Source organism: Phyllostomus discolor, chromosome 9 (assembly GCF_004126475.2).
Source record: "Phyllostomus discolor isolate MPI-MPIP mPhyDis1 chromosome 9, mPhyDis1.pri.v3, whole genome shotgun sequence".
NCBI classification, from domain to species: Eukaryota; Metazoa; Chordata; class Mammalia; order Chiroptera; family Phyllostomidae; genus Phyllostomus; species Phyllostomus discolor.
Window position 1 is genome coordinate 40,710,652 of NC_040911.2, and position 19,411 is coordinate 40,730,062.

General features: G+C 41.7%; 1 protein-coding gene across 1 annotated transcript; it reads left to right on the top strand.

The window, feature by feature from the left end:
- Window positions 1-10,483: 10,483 nt before the first annotated feature.
- ADCYAP1 (adenylate cyclase activating polypeptide 1) lies at window positions 10,484-17,050 on the top strand. The gene is made up of 5 exons (XM_028525020.2): window positions 10,484-11,087; window positions 11,410-11,520; window positions 13,653-13,796; window positions 14,249-14,347; window positions 15,443-17,050. Exons 2-5 carry the CDS (start codon window positions 11,411-11,413, stop codon window positions 15,630-15,632), a joined length of 543 nt encoding a protein of 180 aa, XP_028380821.1. The 5' UTR covers window positions 10,484-11,087; window position 11,410; the 3' UTR covers window positions 15,633-17,050.
- Window positions 17,051-19,411: the final 2,361 nt, after the last annotated feature.

Consider the following 19,411-nt stretch of genomic DNA (forward strand, 5'->3'; position numbering starts at 1 on the left):
TCAGCTTTACTACAGTACAAAAGAACGAGTAAAAAAATTTATTCCCACTCTAAAACATGTGTTTTTCCCTATAGTAGAGACATTAGGGATAAAAGAGTATGCTGACAGTGAATCCAGAACTTGTGTGTCTCAAGGTACTCTAGTACTCCATCTGAAAGGTCCTACAGCCTCCTTCATTAGTTTTCTGCTTGTTACTCTTGAGTCATGCAGTTTTCCTAAAGAGATTTTATTTAGCAAAACATTTGCCTTCCTGGGACAGCCTTATTTATGAGTTATCTGCTGTGTGAACCTTTAGAGACTGGCCGTCACATGCTGTTGTCCTAGTGTGTGTAAACCATGCAGACAGCTCTACACAGATCTCTCCATCTGCACATCATGCAATCAGCTGGTGCAGTGTGTTACTGTAACACATTAGCGAAGCATTGTAAAATTTCAAGCCATTTAAAAAGCATTAGGTGAAATTAAAAATTGCCTTAATCTATTAGGCCCATAGCCACTTCTGTTCAGCATGTTTATTAAGCTGCAGCTTTACCACGTTTTGCTGTACTTATGTACTCCCTTCCTTTTCAAAGTGCTTCCCAATACGCTCTGAGATATTAGTGCTGTGCAGTGATCCTGTGAGGGAGACCAGACTTTGATCTCAATTTAAAGATGAAAAGTGATGGCAAAATGAACAGTTGATGTGAGGGAATGTACATAAAACAGGCAGAGGTTTTGCTTGCACATTCAGGTAGAAGCAGATCCTCAGTTTTTTATAATTAGCTTTACAGCAGGGCTTTTCAGTATTTCCCAGCATCCTTTGGGAATTATCTGCACTTTCTTTTTGAAGAGGGTGATTATACCACCTTATTAGTTTTCTAGGGCTGCTGTAATCAAGTATGATAAATTGGGTGGCTCAGAACAACAGAAATTTATTGTCTCACAATTCTAGAGCTTAGAAGCTGAAGTCAAGGTGTTGGCAGGGTCATATTCTTACTGAAACCTGTAGAGGAAGGAGCCCTCCTCATTTCTACCAGCTCTGGTAACCCCAGACAATTCCTGGCTTGTGACAGTATCACTCCAGTGTTCATATGGTGTTCTCCCCTGTTTCTTCACATAATCTTCCCTTTGTGCTTATCCATGTCTGTGCTTAAATTTCATTGCATTATAAGGACCCCAGTTAGATTCCATTAGGTGCCACCTTAATGATCTCATCTTAACTTGAATATATTTACAAAGACTTTATTTTCAAATTAAATCAGATTCTGAGGTAGTGGGAGTTAGGACTTCAACACCTGTCTTTTGGAGAACACAATTCAACCCTTAACACCACCTCCTGAAAATTCTGTCTAATGGCCTCAGACATAGTATATGACCAACCCTGCTTGCTAGATGTTGTTTAGCCCTCATAACTATCCCCAAAGCCTGACATGGAAAGGAGGTACTTCATAGAAGAGAGGTGGGGTCAGGAGACACTGATCATGTCTTCACCTTCTTGGTCCCACAAAATGTGACAACAGACTTGGATCATAAAGGAGCCAAGTACGGTGTAAACTACGAGTTAGATGATCCACCTCTAGATAATGCAGGATAAAGTATATTTCCAAGATATAGTACAACCTCATTCAGCATAAACTTGATCTAATACATTTAATTAATCTTATCGGTAATGACTCACACACGAGGATTCAATATATACTTTGGAAATGGCCACTATTGATGGCTGTGTCATTTGGCTCTCCCTCTGTTACATTTCTTCTCACCCCTGCCTTTGCTAAACTTGCTTCCTGGATGTGTTGCCTTGGTTCTATTCTTTCTCCTGCCCTGGTTTACCTTTAGTTTTCTTTCCAAGTGAAGGTCATAGATCAGCATGATGAGGACAATTAAATAAATGCTTACTTAGCTCAGTATACGGCAAAAGAAAGTCATTCATTATATTAATAATAAATCTCATTCTTATTTTATTATAAAAATATATATTCATTTTAAAAACTTGAGGGAAAATGACTAAGCATAAAAAGAAAATATAAGGAATCCATATCTCCTCCATAATTCCAACACTAGCAATGAACATTCTTAACATTTTGGTATATGTTCTTCCAGATGCATATTTGTAAATGTTTTGGTTTTACAAAACTGGTATTGTATTGTATGTGAGGGTTTATAATCTGGTTTCTCTCTCTCTCTTTCTTTTTAATCTTCATCTGAGGATATTTTTATTGATGTTAGAGAGAGAGAAAGGTGGGGGTGGGAGGAGAGAGAGAGATCAGTGTGAAAGGGAAACATGGACAACAGCGGTGGTTGCCTCCTGCACATGCCCCAACTGACCAGGGATCAAGCCCACAGCCCAGGTGTATGCCCTGAACAGCAACTGAACCTGTTACTTTTCAGTGCATGAGATGATGCTCCAACAAAAATAGCCACCTTTCTAGGGCTGTTTTCTCTCTCTTTAACAATGCATTGTAAGCATCTTTTCATATTACTAAATATTTTTTACAGCATCATCTCATTTCATCAGTCTGCAATAGAAATAATGTTCCATTGTAGGGGTGTATTAAAAGAAATTTAATCAGCCCCTTAGTATGGGGCATTTTATGATTGTTTTCAAATGTCTTTTATAATAATCAGCGGTGCTATGAATAGGGATTGTAGTTAATTTTTGGATAGATTCATGCTTATTTTCTTAGCACAAATCATAGGAGTAGAATCAGTGGGTCAAATTAATGTATAATTGACAAACTGCTTTCTGAAAAACTATGATTTGCACTCCTGTCAGTTGTGCTTGAGAGCACACATTTCTTGGCATATTTGACAATACGACATTGTAGAATATAAATAACTATTCCAGTTTGGTAAATTAAAAAAGCAACATTTTAATTTGCATTTGTATGACCATCTATGCTACATCGTATAGATCAACTAAATAAATGTCAAAGACAAGAATATGAGGAAATAAATACTATTATGTAATTTCCAATGGAAAGAATAGGATCCTGGGATGACTGACCATCCATTTGGAAAAAGAAAAACTTTGTGCAAATTTATTGGCCATTTATATTTCTAATTTTGTGAATTGCCTGTTTTTCCTTTATTAATTTTGTATTTAGGTATAATTTTCTGCTCTGTATGGATTTGTGCTTTTTATATTTTGAAAATGTAAATTTTTATTTTCCATTAACAATGGCAACATTTCCCCCAAGTTTTCATGTGTTATTTAACTTTATTTGTGAATTTCACTTTAATACTGAGAAATTAAAAATGACTTTAGTCAATTTATCAATTTAATTTTTTGGTTTCTCTTAAATCATCAGTCTTAAAATTTCCTTTCCAACCTTAAAATTCTTTATATTTTGTGATTTACTTTTACATTAAAATTTTTAATTCACTAGAATATGTTTAATGTTGTTGTGGGGTATGAAGTAAGGATCTAATTTTTTTCCCCCAAATGGATAGTCAGTTGTCCCACTATTCTACTCTGTCCATTGTAAATTACATGATAGTGTTTATTTCTTTATATTTATATACTTGATATTTATTCCTTTGATTTACTATTTCATCAATATCAGTTCTAATTACTGCAACTTGATCACATTTTTAATACCTGTGAGTGCAACTTTATTCATTACTTACCTCTTTTAAAGTGTTCTTTAAAATGTTACTAACACATAACATATAACACATAACACATAACCCCTTCACTTATTTTTAAATGCAAGAAAGAGCAAGAACTGTTATTACTGTCTTAAACTCATGTTTTCAAACTCATAGAAAAAGCAATTGGAATTTTGGTTACTGGTGGTGGGGTGAGAAGAGGGAAAATTGGAAAAAAGTGGTAAAAACATACAAACTTCCAATTATAAGATAAATAAACATTAGGGATGTAATACATAACATGACTATCGTTAACACTGCTGTATGATGTGTATGAAAGTTGTTAAGAGAGTAGATGCTAAGAGTTCTCATCACAAAGGAAAATTTTTTCCTTTGTTTGTGTATATATGAGATGATGGGTATTAAGTAAACTTGTGATAATCATTTGAAAATATCCATATAAGTCAAATCATTATGCTTCACACCTTAAATTTATGATACTGTATGTCAATAATCTCAATAAACCTGGGGAAAACCCCTCATGTTTTATTAAATACTCATATTTTTTATGAAATCTGGTGTTTCTTTCACCTTTAATAACAATGGCAATTATATAGCAATAACAAGGAGGTCGAATGGTAGGAGAAAGCTCAGTAACTTTGGAAATAGCCAGTCCTAGGTTTGAAAACTGACTTTATCATTTGTTAGCTGTGTGTCTTGGGCAAGTTAATTCATCTTGAAGAGTCCCAGTTTATTCATCAGGAGAAATAGGAATAATGGTACTATACCTATCTCCCAGAGCAATAAGAGTATTAAACGGGGCATTGTTTGCTAACACAGCATGCCATTGCTATCAAAGAAGGAGTTGAGTAAATATTAATTTCCTTTCTCTTATACTGGTCTAGAAACTACTGTTTATAAAACAGTTTTATATACGTCATCTCTTTGACTCACAAAAGTCTTGACTTACTGGCAATCATATGGTTTCTATGGTATTGAATTACATGATGAGTTAATAAGACATGATGATATTATAATGACTGTTAATGGTGATCTGAGAAAATAATGATATTTTTTAACTTAAATGCATCACTGAAACTTTTGCTACATTCTTAGGTATGAAATCATTTAAAAAACAACTTGGGGTGGCATTTCTTTTTTAACTTTTCAACAACCTGATACATGTCAATAATAATATGTGCATTATAAGTGCACATATTTTTAGAAGCATATCTATTTATCAAACAAAACCCATAAGTATGTGATGTGTTTAAAGTCTAACTCAAGCTGTTTGTACTGTATTAATAGCATTTGGTTACTATTACATTAAACATCATTTTTAATTTGAAAATGAGTAAGAAAAAACCCTTATTTTCTTCTCAGTTGAGTCAAGTCATAGATTAGAGCTCATATTAAATTAGTAGTTTGTATTTATAGCCACTATAAAGAAAATAAATATATAAACCAGTATAATATAGTATGATCATTAAGACTGCCTGAAGTCATTGGGACTTGAATTTGAATCAGATGTGTGATTTTGGGTAAGATGCCTAACCATTGTGAGCCTCAGTTTCTCATCTGTAAAATGTAATATTAATAGTGTCCAGAAAGAGGTTAGCTTAAGAGTAAAGGAAATAACTCTAGTCAAGCATTTAGCAATTACGGGCTTAGTAAATAGTTATTATTGCTGCTGTTATTGTTGTTACTAACTGGGGTCCCATTGGAAAGGAGAATTTAAGATAATTTAAATAAATAATAATTGAAGTTTTCAAATAGTAAACTCATGGCAAATACAATTGTATTCCAACCAGATGGTAGCTTTTTTCAAAATCATGCCTGTATACTTGCAGTTATTATCATTACCACAAAGGGCTAGTAATACGGATAATAAAATACAAATGCTCCAAAATTATTAGAAAGATATATACCTATGTTCAAAGATAATAAGGCTGAGTTCTGAACCCAGAGGACAGAGGTTTGGAATACTATGTAGAGCAATATACTTTTTCTATTTACGCATTAAAACCTTGTTTTATTGTGCACACAGATCTTTCTTCCAACATTTTCAGAAGCTATCACAAAAACTCATTTACGATATGAGTTTCCTGGATCCTCTCCAATCTTTTCTTCCTGTGTTTAAGACGTATATGAGCAGAGGATTTAGAATGAATTAGAGACAAGGCTTTCTCCCCTTTGGTTTTTAAGAAGACATGTTCTGGAAATCTCTGGAGAATCTGACAGATGCTGCAGAGTGAAGTCTAGGGTATATACTTTTGGTATCCGAAATATTTCAGAGAACACAGCCTTCAAAGAGCCATATTTGTAATATAGTAGAAGTCACCCAAACCTGCAGCGAAGGTTAGATCCTAGTTTTTGCTTCTTGAGTGTCTGCTTGTCTTAAAACAACTGGCAAAAATCTCTTGACCATGTGAACCTGAAATTCAGTGCTTGAATTGGAGGGAAATGCTTTTGCTGATGTGGTTTGGAAAGGCATCCTTTGCTGGTTGTGTTTAGAGCATGTGAAGCACTAAATTCTGAAGGTCAGAGAGGTAAGTCATGACACATTATGGGTAAGCTCATCAGCTCTTTACTTCATAGTGAGTTCAGAAGGGCGTGATACAGGCAGTGAAGTAAGTGATGGTCATGATGTTCTGAGGCAGAACATTTGGGTTTCCCTACAGGTGTAATCAGTATGAAGTGAGTCATTAGTCATTGCATTTTCTGGAAGAGTCAGAAGAGAAAAAGTTTAGAGTGAAATTGAAAACAATGCTGTAATTTACTTTTGTCACTCATGTGAGAGGATGATGTTTTGCATCAAGCTTGAAAAAATTTAGTATAACCTGATTCTTATGCTATGCACTAACTAGAAATTAATAGACAAAGAATAGAAGACTTTCCCAATCTGATTAGTATTATTTATACTATGTGTATACAGCCTATTCATATAGGATGTTCTTTCATATGGAGGTTGGGGAAGGGGTTGGTGGCTGTACAGGTATTGGGGGGAAAAGTGAACACATGGAAGCTATGTGTAGAATGTGTAGCTAGGCCAGAAGGAAAGTAGTAGAACTCTCCTTAGTAGGAAACTGATTCTTGTCTATGCCAGGTGTTTGCTAATGTTGTGAGGCCATCTGCAAGTTCAAACACCCAGTGAATATGCTATACATATTCTTCTGTTTGAGTACAAAAATCCACTTTTTCAAGGGCTAAAGAGTTCTTTAAGCCAAATGTTGACTGAAAGGCTTGGAACCTCAAGGAAGACAGATGTGTCAGTGATCAGGAAAAACAAAATCACACTAGTGTTTTAGTTAGCATTCACCATTTCAGACCAAATGTTATGTTTTCATATCTTCAAGACAAAAAGAATAAAAAGGAGTTGATACATTAGGAGCTTGAAGCTTGGAATTCAGGGTCTTTATGATTTCCAACAAATACTTCCGAACAGCTTCTTTTGGGTAGGTCACTCCTTAGCAGGAGACTGACGCTTTCCTTCAGGCCCCTTTACCTTACAGAGGACATGGATTAACATTCCAGTCTGAAGATTTCTGTGGTTTCCCTAACTTTCTAAATGAACATGATTCCAGTTGAATGCCATTCTCTGCTTCCACAGCCTGGAAAGAAACTTTGCTCCCTGGGAATTCCTCTTCTCCGGGGAACGTTGGGGGAAGGGGTGGGGCTGTCGGATAGTTCCTTTGCGTTATCTACAAATAGAAAGTTCTAACTCATTGGTGCCTTCTTCATCTTCTCCCTCCTTTCCCCATGCCATTTTCAATCACATATAGGAGATTTATCTGAAGGCTTCTCTTTTGCTCTTAACCTCATTCACTTTAGGAGGATGTAAAAATCCCTTTGGGAGAGAAGTCAGGTAAAAACAGGAAAAAATTGTTCGGCTGTAGTCCCTTTTCCTGCCCCTCCCAAATTATCCCCTCACTCTCCCTCCTCCCTTCTCCACCCACACAGGGCGCCTTACTTGAGGTCCTCCGGTTCCCCAGCCCAGGACCTACCCCTCACATTAAGCCAGGTTGGCGCCTGCGTTTGTAATGAACAAGTCATTATCTGCCGGCCCCAGACACCCTTTTCAGTGCTTCCGGCCTTTGCAGCCTGGCAGTTCCGTCTGTTGTGCCCTCCTCCCCGTCGCTTCCCAAAGCTCCCAGATACCAAGGCCCCTGGTAAGCAGCGTGAACGTTAGATAGATTTAAAAGGTCCCCAGTTTAGAAGCATATTCCCACCCTAGCGTGGGGCCCGGGGCCCCCGAGTTGGAGGTGGTTTTGGTCATTGAGACTTCGATTGCCCGGTATTTTCCTCCACTGAATAGAAAGCAAAGAGGGTCTGCTCTCTTTCCTGAGGGTTTTGGTGAGGTAATATTGCAGCTCCGGACTCCCGCAGCTTCCACCCCTAGGCCCGGTCCTTAGCTTCTAGTTCCTTCCGTCAGCCTTCCCGACCTTCCCCAGCCCAGGGGACCAGGGCCAGAATTTCCAGAATACGCAAGTTTTCTTGCCCACCGACACCAAAGTCGTCTAATCATAAGCCATCAACGGCAGGAAACACCTGCAGCAGGATTCTGCCTGGTTGGAGTCCCCTAAGCAGTTGTGTGTCAGGGCTGGATGGGTCTTTAGAGTGTGCTGAGAAATGAGTGGGTCGGTCTCCAAAGCCAGATTTTCTGGAGTTCAGTGGCTAAAAATCTCAAATTAAATTCTCTACTTAGTCTCTCACTTCACAGAAAGGGTTCAGTCCTCGAGGCCGGTAATTTTGGAGTGCGGGTGCTCTAAGTTCCGCACTGAGTGTGCTTTCGCTGGGAAGAGGGGAAGTGGCACAGACTTCATAAGCCAGAGGATCAGTTCATTCTTGAGGGCGTGTGGCGTCAAGCTGTTCCATCTTCCCTACTAACTTAATGGCGTTTGTGGTTTTCCCCCTTTAATAGGCCGTGAAGTCAACAAACTTCCCCACATGGTGGCTCCCTTTACTAAAGTTGAGTAGTGAATTTGTACACGGAGTCTTGGAAATTTTGAAGTATTTCTACAGATTGAACTCATTTCAGAATTCGCGTGGGAGTAAGGATTTTAATGGAGTTCATCTTTAACGTGAAGCAAGGCCGAAGGGAGAAAAGCCAAAGTTGGTAATAGCTTTGGGTGCTTTAGTAAAAAAATTATCTTGTCTGCTTGATTATTGGGGGATATTCACCTCAGGCTCTTTGTGTGTGAGCTTACTCTAGAGGCGGAGCTGAACATGGAACACACACGTAAACACTGCAGCATAAATCAGTGAACATATGCAGTAGAAACAAAGAGATACATTACCTTGTAGATGTGGTTGGAAGCATTATTGCAGGTAAGCAATCTGGGACATCCCCAGGAATAAACTAAAAGGAAGCAGGCAGTGTCTGGCCAATAATGGTGAAGAATAAGCAAAACTTTGTCTTCCTGGAGGCAGAATTAAATCTCAAATAAGAGAGCCAGACAGGCATTGAAACAAGAAGCATTATCGTTTTTTTGTCTTAGGAAAAGCATGCAGAACTAATACAGCTTATTTAAATGTTAGATCCAAATCATAGTAACAGGAAACACTCCCACTAAATTGCCATTTCCTCGAATTTTTAAGGTCCAAATAATTAACATGCACACACTAATGGTTATTGATGGTTCTATTTCCTTTTTGAAAAAATAGATCTGAGTTCTTTTACTGGAGCAGAAATTTACAAATCTTCTTAAATTACCCAGGGACTTGGAAGCCTCCAAGGGCCTCTTGGTGGATGTGGTCTTTCCTTATTGCTTTCCTCTTCCCACGTCATTTTCAGTTAAAAAATAATTTACAGTTCCCAATAGAGGGATTCCTGTTAGAAACCCTCAGCAAGTGGATTTGTACTGGGAATCTTCATGCTTTACCAGTATGTAGGCATTTCTCTAAACAAACTTCAGTTGTAAATAAAGGGGAAAAATATTTGTCACTCTAAAATCCTTAAGACTTGAATTTTTATAGAAAGCACAATCTCACAGTTTCAATTCTTCAAATCAGTAAGAGCCACAGAAAGTGTGAAAGTGTCCAAATAGGTCATCTAGAGCTCCAAAAGCCAGGAGTAAGAGGAGACATAGACATAGAATCTAAAAGGGTTGGACCATTCTGAGCTTTAAGGATTTATGGATACTGCAAGAGGGGAGCATATCTGAACAGTGGGGTACTTGGGCAATGAATTGCCACATTAATGGTATGACTGCCAAACCCTGAGATTTAGAGGCTGTGATGAAAAATTGAATCAGAGGTAATTTTCAATGTTCATAGCATCTGTGACCAGACAGGTTCAGCACTCAGAGCCACACTCTGGATGCAGCTTTAATCAATCTACTCACAGCCAGCCAGACTGTCAAGACAGCAGACTCATTAGCAATTTACTGAAAATCCTGCAAGACTTCCCTTTAAAAACAAAACGACTTCCACATAATTGTCTGTCTGAAAGAACATATGCAAGAAACTAGATCTAAATTAAATTTATTAATAGGAGAGCTTGATGGTGCTTAATTCCAGAGACCAGAGCTCTGATTGTTAGGGTTTGATGAAAAGTAAATAGAAATAGTAGGAATGTCATTAAAAAATGACTTTTACCATGCCCGAAGTTCTATGAATTCTTTACTCATCTTTGAGAAATGGGAAATATTGAAAGCCATCAAAATAATTGGACTTCTTAAAAATTGGATTGTATGAGTGAAAGGTGTTTATGAGAAGTGGATGACTCCGGATCTTATCATCCAAGAGGCCAGCACAGAATAGTTAATATGTTCCTTGAGGGACTAGGATGCTGACGTCTTTTTCTGATACCCGATCATTGCGTGACTGAAAAAAAAAAAAAAAGGAAGTCATTTCATGAGCGCAACAGTGCAACAAAATATTCTGTACTTAAAGGCCATAGGCAGACAGATGTTGACAAAGAAGTCTCTTCTAAAACCATGTTCAGATAGCTTTCTGCCCACTGCATATATAAATAGGAGCAGAAGGCCGGTCACCTCTGTACCCACTGGCAGCAGCAGAAGAAGCCGCAGCTTCAGACGCAGCCAGAGGGACTTCAGAGCAGAGAAGGCGCTGCCGACTCGCGCTGCTGCCTGACCCGGCGGCTCCCTCAGACGCCGTCTTTCACCTTGGTCCTCTCTTTCCTTCCTCTCCTTCTTTGACTTTCTCTTTTCCTTAATCACTTAACTTCTGTCTCCTGGTGGACTTAGGCCACTTTGTCCTCCACCCCCACTTTAGCTTGTCGCCTCCTCTTTCTTCCTTCTACATCTCTCTCCTCGCCCCGTTCTCTCAGTATCACGCTCCCTTCTAGTTCTGTGCGTCTGCAAACTTTTGAACAGAATACTGGCCTCAGCAAACAAGTCCTCCAGCTCCTCCTGCTGCTCTTGTTCGTTCCTGCGGCTTCTTCTCAGACACTAACGCCAGACGGCGATTCCTTTTGGGTTGTGATTCCAGCGCAGAAACTTGGAGGAATCCTTTGATCACCGTCCTACTTGGCAGCAAACCCTCAGCTAGCGGCGGTAAGAGTTGAATAAGGGGGTGGGGGAGTCTCACCAAACCAAACGGCTCACTTGACTGCTGAGGGTACTAGTTAGCTTTCCTTCGCACCAGGTCTGGCGAATATATATATATATATATATATATATATATATATATATATAATTTCCAACTACATATAGCAGCAAGGAAGTGGCTGGGCGAGCTCGGGCTGTCACTAAGGGGTATTCAGCACCGGGAGCCTCCCACTCAGTCCCTCCCCCAGCTCCGGGAGTTCTTGGGGCTGGAAGGTGGAAGGCCAGGGAGATTCTGACGGCTGTGTGCCCTCTTTCCCGTTCTGCACAGAATGACCATGTGTAGCGGAGCAAGACTGGCCCTGCTGGTCTATGGGATAATATTGCACAGCAGCGTGCACTGCTCACCTGACACCACCGGACTCCAGTTCCCTGGGATCAGGTAGGTGCTGGCTGTCCGGATGTATTGAGGCTGAGCTTCTCTTCCCCCGACACCTCCTCATGATCATCCTCCTGAGGTTCCTCTCTCCCGGTTATTACCGTATACCCTCGCGCTCCAGAGCGCCTCCGCCGCCAGCTTAGGTCCGGCGGCGGCGGGTCCCTGGCCCCGGCTCAGCCCTAGGGCCCCGCAGACTCCACTCCACTTCGGCTTGGCGCCCCTCCCCCAGCCCAAGGCAGCCAAAGGTCCCGGGTGGAACAAGCGATTCTTCGGGCTGGAGAAACCTATCCACATCCAGCCCCGCCCGCCGGAGGAGGGCCGGGCATGGCCCAGAGCTTGACTTCTTTTTCCTATTCTCAGCTAGAGTTAGGAGAATCTCCGGGAGCCAGGGTTGCAAGGTTGAGCGTGAAGCTCCCAGGGGCTTTGCTTTGTTGCAGCTTGTTCCGCACTATCTTGGAGGGGTCTCCCTCACCTCAATTCAAATTCTTTTCCCTGGAAGAGCTTTTTCTCTCAAGTGACACGTTCTCCAACTGCATTTTGAGTCTCAGGTTGTCTTGGGGAGGAGGAGTGTTGGCTGGGTACGGTTGAGGAAAAGCGATTCCAGAGAAGGAAAAGCAAGAATGAGTCTGCGAGGGAGGGGGAGAAAACCAGAGCAACGGATGCAAGGAAAGAGTAAGGGAAAGCAAGTAGGCAGGCAGGATCAGGGGAGCCCTGACCGCCCAGGGGGAGCAATCCAGGCCTGTTTCCTAATGCTGGTTTCTAATCAGTCGGGTTCCCAGCCTCAGCGCCTGAGTACTCCATGGGTCAGCCAGATAGTGTAAGCTCGCTTTGCAGAGGTGCGTTCGCGTCTCGCGGTGCACCGGGCTCCAGGCAGAGAGTTACGCCTGCAAAACTGCTTCTCCGAGCCGTGACCCAAAACGCGCCATAGGGGCTGCCGATCATTGATTTGTCCCAAGAGATAGGTTCTAGTTTCAGTATCAGGACGCCAGCATCGGGGTACTGGGAAGGTGGAGATGGCCGGCAAGACCCGGGAGCTCTGGCCGCCGGGTAAGGGCAGAGCCGCGCCGCCTAGGAAAGGCTGGGTGCGAGGCGGCGGAGGGATGGGCTTGCCTTGCCCTTACCTCTACAGGGACGAAGGAGAGGCGAGCAGAGTAACGAATTGTGACTCTGATCCCTCCTAGAGAGCGTGACTTGCCCCTGCCGCTTTGCGAGTCTCTTCCGCGGCCCAAAGCAAGCAGTTTTTGTTTTAACCCGCCTCTCTCCGATCTATATCTAGGCTAGAGGCGGTAGGCAAGGGCGACTGTGAGGCCGCTGCGCTCCTGATGGCTCTCGGTCCCTGTTGACCATTTTTTTGATACCCAAGTTTGAGATGGGGTCCCGTCGCCCGCCATAGCTAACAGATTATCGAGAACTATTTATTTAGTGTACTTAAAAGCCCCATTTCACCTCCAGCTATTTTCAAAGGCCCTTTCCCCTGGCGAGAGCCAACGGCGGGCACCGACACACAACAAAATGAGCCGCCGCGAAACTTACTAAGTTTAGAGGCATTTGTTATTATATGTGTTCCTGCCAGATCCTCTCCAGCTTAAAATAGAAGCTGGAGGTTCTCCGTGACCTACATCTGCGCGGGGAAGGGCTCCCCTGGGCTCAGAAGCTAGGTGGGGGTGGTTGTCGGAGTTGGCAGCTGTGCACCCCATCCATCCACCCTTTCCGTTTCACTCCTGGCCTCCCCCTTTGGGTCTTCGCGTTGGCCAGAGCCTCCTCTCCTAGGGCCTTTCTCGTCCCTGCCTGCTGCTGCTTGTAGGGCACCAGCGGGGCGGTCCTTCTCGGAGGCCAGGTGTCCAGCGGAGACGCCTCGGTCTCCCAGTGTCCGCTGAGGCCGCGGCACTGCTGGATACCCTTCATTCGCAAAAGGAGGCCCGGGAGAGCCGCCTCGTGGGGTGGGAATTTCATTCAGATGCAGTTTCCGCCTCCTTACCCCACCCCCTACCCCATCAGGGGAGAAGAGGCAGTTCTCCGTGGGAGAACTTTGGGAGGAAGGCAAATCGGAACTAGCCCATTTGGGGGGGGGGGACATCGCATAGCCCAGGACGCACTTGCGCTGACCACTACTTCCGCCCCCGATACCCCGGCAGGTCGGGGAAGGACGCGTATGACGAAGCGTACGACGAGGACGGAAACCAGCTGCAGAACTTCTTTAACTTGGAGCTGATGGGCTTAGAAAGCCCAGCCTCCGCGTCCCGGGAAGCCGAAGTGCTCAACCACCCGGGCGAGATAAGGTACTAACCGCGCCTCGGGACTGAGGGTGGGAGGGACAGTGTTTTGGTCCACCCCTTAAGTTCTTTTTCATAAAAGCCTTCAAGGCTCTCTTCTTCCTGGTTCCCACACCAGCGACAGAAAATTAGCAGCGGACCAGTCTGTGTGAACAGGAGGGCCGCCGGGTGACCGAAAGGTCTGTGGTCAAGGGAGGGCAGTGAACGCGCGCCCAGAGCCAGGGGGCAGCCCAGACTTCACACCTACCACCCAGAGGGCAGAAGGAACTTCGGTTCCTGACAGTCACTCACGGGAACATCCCCAAAGAGTTATTCGAGAGCTCTAGGCCTCTGGGGGTATCCTGTCAGCCTCCCAGGGAGCCAAGGTAGGGGGTGAGGGGCGTGCGCAGCGGGGGACTTGGGTAGCCACTAGGTGACAGAAGCAGTGATCCTGGGCGTGCACTTTGCCTCCCCGTTAGAGATGTCGCTCACGTGATCCTTAACAAGGCCTACCGCAAAGTGTTGGACCAGCTGTCCCGCAAGAAATTACTGCAGAAGCTCGTGGCCAAGGGAGTGGGGTAAGAGTTTGCGAAAGAGTTAACCGGCGCGTTGGCGCGCGTGCGCCGGGGTGGGCCATTGTTGGGAGCGCGTGCGGGTGGGCGGTGCGGTCCTACATTCTGTGTGCACGTGGGGCCAACCAAGGGTGAGTCTGCATCCCAGGGTCTGCAGCGTGTGCGGGGCGAGTCCCGGGCCACACTCGAAGATGCCGAGGTGATACTTGAAATTTGGCGAGAGAGCTCGGATTCGGGAGAGAAAAGGAGAGGGCAGGAAAACCGGGTAGTTTGATCTGTTTTGAAAGTAAAAAGAAAAGAAAGAAAGAAAGAAAGAAAATAAAAAGAAACGAAGTAGCCCCGCAGTCATTCAAAACCTTCGGGGCGATTTGCTGTAATTTTCTCTAAGCTTGACTTAAAATTTGTTTTCTTTTATTGTAAATTGAATTTGAAACCAACAAACCCTCAGATTTGTACATTTAGGAAAACAAACAGTTTTTGCTCGTGCCAGACATACCCAGAGCAAAGGGCTGGTTTGTAGCATCTCTCAGCAGAAGGCAGCATTTTAATAAAGCCCACGGGGAAACAGATTACATTTTTCTGTAATGAATAATTCATGTGTTGAAAGATATTGCCTACAGTCTGTCGACTTGTATTATTATCACGTTTTTCAACTTAGCACGCGAAAGAAGAGTGCTTGTGTCTGACTAGGTAGGAATTGCGGGATCCATGTAAACTCCATGGCAGCAGCCGACGTGGCATTTAGGGGTTTTTCGTTATTTTCTGTTAGGACAATTCAGCGCGAACGGACGGACGGGATGATCATATCTCATGGACAGAAGTTAGGCTTCAATTGTGGGCATTTTGCTAAGACCTCATACTGGGCGCCTCCTGTAAGGATTGGTGCCAGGAAATCCTCGGTGGGGAGGGAGGAATGAAAGGTTTCCATCGCAGCTCTCCCTGCGGCTCTTACCGGCAGGGAAGGCAATGCGGAGGGCAGTGAGTGAGAGCCCTTGCCCTTTCTGCAGGCTCCTGCGTGGGATGGGGGCCCGCCTGCTTCCCGCAGCTATTGAACCTGTGTCTCCCGCCCTGCCACCCTCCTCCCGACCCCTATCCTTGCAGTGGGATTCGAGGCGGCGACACCAAGGACGACTCAGATCCGCTCTCTAAGCGCCACTCGGACGGAATCTTCACGGACAGCTACAGCCGCTACCGGAAACAAATGGCTGTCAAGAAATACTTGGCTGCAGTCCTAGGGAAAAGGTATAAACAAAGGGTTAAAAACAAAGGACGCCGAATAGCATATTTGTAGCGATGAGTTACCAGCTACCCTGTGTATACAACCCTGACACAATGAAAAGTCATTTTTTCCCAACAAACTGAACAGTCACTGCTCATGTGTTCTATCCAAACATGTATTTATGTATGAAGTGAAGCCATTAAATGAATATTTTGATAATAATATTGTTTTTCTTTTTACAAAGCACTAGAGAATGCACAGATATACTTTGTGGACCAATTATTGATATATATTATAAATATATATATTTAAGAATATATATACGTATAATAGAGAGCAGTTCATACAAAGTGTGCACCAGGATTGAAAATTTACCTGAGCTGTTTATGTATTTATATAAAATAGATAGAAAAATAGACAATCATTGTTTTGAATATTACTCCTATTTTTGTAAACTGGAATTAAAAGGATAGTATTTTTATCCATGACAGGCCTAAAGATATTAATACTAACCATTTGCTACTGTATATAAACAATGATGCCCTGCTCCAGGGAGATTTTGAGGTAATGATTTGGAAGAATTGCTATAGGACATTCTTTTCGCAGTGAGTCTCTGGGGCAGGCTGCTTCAATCCCACCCCAACTCAACTAGGCACTGTCCCCCTCGCTGGGTGACAATTCCAATACTTCTGCTTTCTTTGATTCTACTTTTATATGTATGTCTCTCTTCAGAATCTTAGCCCAGAAGGAAATTCTCCCGATAAAACAACAGCTCTATCTAAATTATGCTTCTCCCCAGAGTTCATATCATTCTCTGGGGCAAGAGTTGGGAGATTGTATAGAGAAGGGAGACTTGGGTAGGAAGCTCCCTTTTCTGTACTTCCAGGAAACCCAATATCCCAAGGCTAGGACAATTGGAACAAAGTGAAAGAAATGCAGGTACACTGGAAGAGGCAGATCATATGCAATAGGAGGATGATCCTGGAGAGGGACTGTTTTGGGGCTCTCCCAGCTCTGGGATGCTGGGGTTAAGCTGAGTCCCCACCTTAGGTCTCCAGCCTGACGGACTGGGTGCTGGGTGTTGGAAATGGATGCAAAGTACAATGTGTTTTTCTCCAGTGCTGTCCATGCTTCTCATCTTGTGAAATGGCCAGGACCCTCCCCTTTGAACCCTGCTCTGTAGGAGCCACCCTTTTTTTTGTGATTTTTCTGAAGACTCCTTCTTCCTACCCTCTTGCCCTGTTTAAGTTCATTTACCATGTTCCAGTCACTTCTCTTAAACTTGTGAATGTGTCTTACTTTTTTGTTGTTTGATGCAAGCACTTATTGTAAAGTTTAGGAAACCCTATGTAGTTATCACTAAGTAATTATGCACTAAATATGAATCCTTTGTTTCTTGTTTATTGAGTTTGTAGGTAAAATGTATTTTTCTACATTATGGCTTATTGCTTAGTAAAATCTATTTCATAAAACCAATCTTTGTCATATCAGAATGTGTAGTGTTCACATGTTGCTCAGTTTTACTGATTGATAAATCATTTAAACTTCATCTTATGTATGAGTACTATCTTATATTTGTGGTCAAGTGTAAGGTAAGCAAGCTCCAACAGACTCTGGGAACTTCCCTTTGTATCCCTTCTTGGCTACAGAAAGCATGTTTATCTGTTTCCTATCAATTTCTTGAACATATTGAGTAATCTCTACAAATAAAAGAACCGGCACCCAACAAGATCAAGCAACAACACGCAAACCAGCCAAACTCCCAAATTTCAGACATAAATTCTTTTGGGGACAAAAAAAAGAAGAACAAGAAAAGATTAAACATTAGCTTGTAAAGTTTAAAGGACCTTTCCTTTTTCTTTACGGATTTTATCAGTATGAAGTCATAAATCAAAGAAAACAGAATTGGATTTGCATTCCCAGGTGGGATGGATGCTGCCAGGAGATCACATTGCAAACAGTGAAAGCACAGAGGCATTCGATCTATGCCTGAGTCCTGTGTACGGGATCAATCTTTCTTTAATTCTGCAGTCTCCTCAGGCAATGTGATGTGGGGACGCAGTTTGCAGCTGTAGTGCCTTTCTTCGCCTTTTAAATCGCCACGAATCACAGATGGCTATTTAGTGGCCCTACAATGCTGCAACACATCGGCTTGCATTTTAGTCTTAATTATTTGTTTCTTGGATATTGGGCAGAGTTTTCTGTATTTGTGTCAGCTGTTAGTGGTGAAATAGGGCTCTAGTTAACCTTTTATTTATGAAGTCTACTTTAGTGTTTTTGTGGCTAGTTGCAAGCATTCACAGTGATCATCCAGTTTAATCTTTTGTATACTTTTTAGAAATGCCAAGAGCCTTACTAACCTGGAGCAGATTTATGATATATAGTGATAATTTAGGTAGATGTTAGTCTTGAAGCTCTTATTTTGTGTGCAAATGATTATAAAAAACATCTTAACCAAGTATTATTACACACATGATATCTATAACTAGGACTTTGATAACTGTTATATAAAGTGTGTAAAATTTGTATGAATAAATTTTTGTAAACAATGCAACTTCGTCTAATGTTTGGAGAAAAAAGAGATCAGGAAATAACTACTTTAAATCTCTTAAAGTATTATATTTTCTTTATCAACCATAAGGATTTTCATGTCTGGAGTTTATATCTATCTAAGCATCCATGTATTTTCATAAATGTGCTTTAATATCTGCTTGATGGGTTATTGGATTCAACTAAAAAGATAAAGCAGCTACTCAGAGAAGATGCCTAAGAAGATATTAAGCTTATGAATGGGCATGAATGTTGGGACATTTATAGGATGCACAATTTAGATGAATTTCTGTCCCCTAGTATTTATATACATTGTTCGGTATTTTAAAAAGTTACTATCCAGTGGTGTAAGAGAGTACCTGGGTATTAGTTACATTTCTAAAAGACCAATCTAACATTGTTTTTTTGTTAGTTACTCTTCAGACTAAATTGGACTCAATAAAATCCTGTATAAAATGATTTAAACAATCAGTTTTGGAGGTTTAAAATATGTTTAGAGACCTACAGAGAACTATTTCTATTTAAAATGCTTTGGGTAGAGAAAAGGGAAAAAGAACATGAGCAAGCAAAGAGTTAATTAAATACATTTAAAAGAAAGTATTCTTTGAAGCCTAGGACAAAATGTGAAAAGTCATTTGTGAATTTATTTATTTATTTATTTATTTTTCATATTTTTATTGTTGTTCAAGTACAGTTGTCTCCATTTTCCCCCCACCACTCCTCTCCCATCCCAGCCATCCCCACTTCCCACCCTTGATCCTACCCCGCTTTGGTTTTGTCCATGTGTCCTTTATATGTGTTCCTGAACTCCCCCTCCCCTTTATCCTCATTGTCCCCTCCCACCTCCCCTCTGGTTACTGTCAGTTTGTTCTTAATTTCAATGTCTCTGGTTATATTTTGCTTGATTATTTGTTGTGTTGATTAGGTTCCACTTATAGGTGAAATCATAAGGTTTGATCTCCAAAATATATAAAGAACTCACATGACTCCACTCCAGGAAGAATTGTTTTATTCATATTAACAAACTTTAAGGCAAAGCCTTCATGTGAAATTTTTATAAATTTCTCAGTGATATTTATTTTTGAAGTCTTTGATGATTTCTGTATTAAAAATTTTTGTATTGAATGTCATTTATAATAAGTCATGTATCATTTAATTTAAATGGCCAGATTTTCATCTTAAAATTAATGCAGTCAATTAATAAATGAATAAATATGTCACAATAGTATTAAAGGACCAGCAAGGATCAAAAGATCAGCAGGATTCAAAAACTATCTTCAGAACTTAGCTCAATATTTAAG